At 41.3% G+C, this 4,095-nt stretch overlaps 1 protein-coding gene across 1 annotated transcript; it reads right to left on the bottom strand.

Annotated features, from left to right (window-relative positions):
• Positions 1–2,128: 2,128 nt before the first annotated feature.
• Positions 2,129–2,570, bottom strand: LOC125510152 (protein DETOXIFICATION 40-like). Its single transcript, XM_048675246.1, has one exon. It carries the CDS (start codon positions 2,562–2,564, stop codon positions 2,145–2,147), a length of 420 nt encoding a protein of 139 aa, XP_048531203.1. The 5' UTR covers positions 2,565–2,570; the 3' UTR covers positions 2,129–2,144.
• Between the last annotated feature and the right edge of the window lie 1,525 nt (positions 2,571–4,095).

The raw sequence follows: 4,095 nt of genomic DNA, 5'->3' as shown, positions 1-4,095 counted from the left end.
CGATAAAATGTTAAGGCTAGCTGGCTAGTTGGCTCAACATAAGATTTTCTTTAATCCCAAATTTTAGCACGGCTGTTGTGATTAGCCACTGTTTAGCACGGCTGTTGTGGTTCCACTCGGGGCCTGAAGAGATTGTAAAACTCTGTGACGTCCTTGTTCCTCGATTAAATAAATCTACCTCTTTTAAAAAAATGACTACTACTTCACATGTGTTGTGACCCAATTAAACCCCCCACAAAAATATTTGTACTGGATTTGACAAACTGACAACTCTATCGAGGTGTCCAGTCAAGCTAAATTGAATTTGCATTTGTGAATGCATGGCACCTTGTGAATGGTACAACTTGTAATGTAATTTGCATGGCGCCCACGGTTTCAATAGGGAATAGGTGCTCCCAAGGGGCTCACACAATAACCACCAGCTGACAATGACATCGAAATATGTAAGGACACCGCAATCACGTGCCAAACAACTTCACTCTCCTCTTAAAACAAGTAATGTCTCTAACAACACCATAACACGATAACTAAAACTATAGTTCCCAGTCAAAAAAAAACACCATAACACGATACACGAAACAAAAAGACCACCAGAACATAACTAAAACTAAAGTAAAACACATAAAACGAAAACAAAACAACCGGCCACAATAACCTGCTAAAGAAAAATGATTATCCCACGAGTAAGAATGGCGCAACGAAGCGTGCATAGCCTCCGGTATCTTCTATTCCTAAATAGCTACAACTGCTACATTTTTTTCCCTAGACATGCAACCATGCCACATAAGCAAATCATACATGCAAGTCATAAATTACATATTTTAGCATTACTCTATGAATGCAGCGCCGCCACATCATATGTTCATGCATGTTACTCATAAGTCAACTTTTGCATTTGATTATGTATTGACGTTACCTATGTAGTTCACCCTTCGCACTTTAGGTAGAAATGACATTCTTTTAATTATAATTCATTTTTATACCCTTTGTATTTTCTTTTAAGCTTACATTTGCTTTTACATTAGTTTAGATGTTTTTAGCAATTTTTATGCATTTCTTTTAGCAAGGTTCTCATAGCAACGCGTGGATCATCATCTAGTACAATCAATACTCTAAGCTATACCAAGCAATCAAAACAATACATGTCATTAGCGCCCTCCCCCCTTGTTCCGAATCTTTTAGTACTACGAGTCGTCGATGTGGATCAGACACGCATTTCTCTTTCTTTCTTTCTTTTTGTCCTTTTTAAATGCGTGTCAAGGAGTTCAACTGAATCACAGTTCATATGCAGCCGAGAAAAGCAATTCTCCCATGCACGGGATGTCCCGTGCATGTGAGAGCCGTCGATTTAATTTGGAGATCCGATGCCATGCAATGCATTGATTGTTTGATACGGCTGGTAGTTGGTTACGTCTTTCTCTGACCACATGAAAGCACACTATTCTGGTTAGGCTCCACCATCCCATGCTTTTGCATTTTGTTTCCAAGTTAAAATTTATTTTATCTTTTAAACGAAAGTACAATTTATGACCCGTTTGCATATTTGTGTTTATGACAACGAGAACTTTAATATGAGACCAATTTTTAATATATTTCAACAATTTTAAAAATTGAAGCTCTGAAACATGGTAAACAGTGTTAAATTAATAAGAATCAGTTTGATACACATTGGTACACAACGTAAAATTATGATACGAAACATGGCAAGCCATAGTGAAACAGTAATATATTTTTAAGAAATATAATGAAACATTTTTTATTTTTTCGCATGTAATTAAAAATTTACGAAACAAGTTTGAGCATGGTTATTTAGTTGTTTAAAAGTTAATTTCTTAAAAATATATTCAATATTAGTCTTGTTTTAAGAATCTTGTAAGGAAAAATACAATTGTGCAAACAGAACGTAAATCAAACATACATGAGGTGTCTATTTATTTGAATGAAACTGAGTGAGTAGACAAAACACTGATGATGTTAATGAATCCACACAGTAATAAAAGAGGAGATGGATGCATGTACAGGAGGTCCCGTGCATAGTAGAAAATCCACTTTCATATGCAGGCGAGTTTCAAATATCCGAATCCGTATGCACACCTACGTGACTATTCGTAGAACCTCTATTTCTAAAAAGAAAAAAAAATTGACTATTCACAGAAGTTGGAATGGAAGAAAGAACGTACCATGAGGCCGTAGGCGAAGAACTGGATGCCGGTGTTGCCGAGGGAAACGGCGGCGAGCTCGAGCGTGCCGAGATGGCCGGAGAAGATCCGCGTCGACATGGACATGAGGTAGTTGATCATGTACACCAGCACAGCGGGCGCCGCCAGGGGAACCAGCATCCGCATCTCCACCGCCGTCGCCGCGCACATCCGCCTCACCCACGGCACGGACTCGTCGTTCAGGATGCTCTCAAGCTGCTTGCCTGCTCCATGCCCGCCGGCTGTCCGCTGCAGGGATGTCAGCAGCGGGCTCCGTATTTTGCTGTCCGTAGCCTCGCTGGCGCCGCCCATGGCGCGCACTATGCCTATGCGTGCCTGCCTTTCCTCTTCCCTGCCTTGCCTCATTGTATGTTCCTGTGGCTGAGAACGAAGACGCAGAGGAGCCCAGCGCTTCTGCGGGGGGTTTTATGAAGCTGCAACGGCCACCAGGGAGAAAATAGTAATTTAGTTATTGTTGTGTCTGCTAGCTTTTGTGACAACTACTCTATACCTTCTCCATGTATCAGTTCAGATGCATCTTTATGCTTTGCATGTATCAATTATTAAAAAATGTGTAACATCCTAGAACGCTATTGCTATTGCCTAGAAATAAGAATTAGAATCAAGTTTGTATTTGTTCTGCGAAGAAATGCTATTCTACCGTGCATAGGATATATACTACGCAAGCCTCACCATCCAGCTTGTTGGAGATTCATGCAACATGTTATGTACTTCCTCCATAAAGAGATATTAGATCACTACAGAGGGGAGTATTTGTTTTATGTCTTCTTGTCATTCTATGACATCACATCAATCTGACAACATTTTTCATGGACAACTTTTGCCGGAGATTATATACACTATGCTTGGAAAATACTCAGGTGCTCCCGTGTGCTCTCCTTGCTGAATTTTTTTAAAGGACGATAACCCCAGCCATTGCATGCACACAATAATATATTATTAATAAGATAAAATCCATTAGCCGAATAAGTTCGATCCGGAAAAGAAAATCCGAGGACGTATGCCTCGTAATAGTAACTCCTCCAAGCAAACACTAACCCTATGATAAAAGACAAAAACAAAAGAAAAATACACAACGAAGAAAATGCCGCACATGCGCCAATGATGACGAGTCCAACCATATCTTGGTCTCGGATTTTTCATTCCCAAAGTCGAGTTTCGATCCACCACATTCAGCAAGAACATTACACAGCCGCACGTCGGCAAGATCTTGTGTTTCTATCGGATTGCACAAACTCATCGTTGAAGCCTCCTCTACCATCATCACTTGTCCGGCTACATACGCCTCAATAGATGGATACCTCTAGAGAAGATACCGGTAGACATAGACGCAACACACGCCGGTAGCAGGCATGACTTGGCGCCTCACAGCAAAGCTCGTTGGGCTATGTCTGTATTAAATATGTATGTTTCAGTTAGGATCTTGTATCCACCTCTGTATTGCTGCAATGATTCGAGGAAGCTTGGCCCATCACCTTGTACGAGCGGCCAACATCCAACAACCAACGCCTAACAATAATCATTGATCCGCACCTGAACCGATGAATGTACAACAAGCGCCTACACTGTTCTTCTCCACGCCATATCTTCAGCATTTCATTCACCTCCTTCGTAAAATAAAAATCTTGCTCTGTCATGTTTCATCTCTTCGGAATCTGGTTCGACACACGCACAATATCTACTTTATGGTCCTCCTCTGTGTCCTTCCTCGAGTAGCAAGCTCCCCTTCCACTCCGCTGCTACCCGAGGTAGCCATCGTCAGATTAGTGAAGGAATCGAGTACCCGTCATCCGAGCTTGTCGGAACCTATAGTGTGGTCTACTGCCGAGGTGGATTCTGGGATCAAAGCTAGTGGGGAAGAACAGTAGCCTCATTA

This window comes from Triticum urartu, chromosome 5 (assembly GCF_003073215.2).
Source record: "Triticum urartu cultivar G1812 chromosome 5, Tu2.1, whole genome shotgun sequence".
Taxonomy (NCBI): Eukaryota; Viridiplantae; Streptophyta; class Magnoliopsida; order Poales; family Poaceae; genus Triticum; species Triticum urartu.
Note: the sequence above shows the minus strand (reverse complement) of the source record. Positions and strands in the feature narration are given on the sequence as shown.

Bases quoted from the DNA above. Each gene is read 5' to 3' on its own strand.
- LOC125510152 (XM_048675246.1), bottom strand. From the start codon at position 2,564: ATGAGGCAAGGCAGGGAAGAGGAAAGGCAGGCACGCATAGGCATAGTG.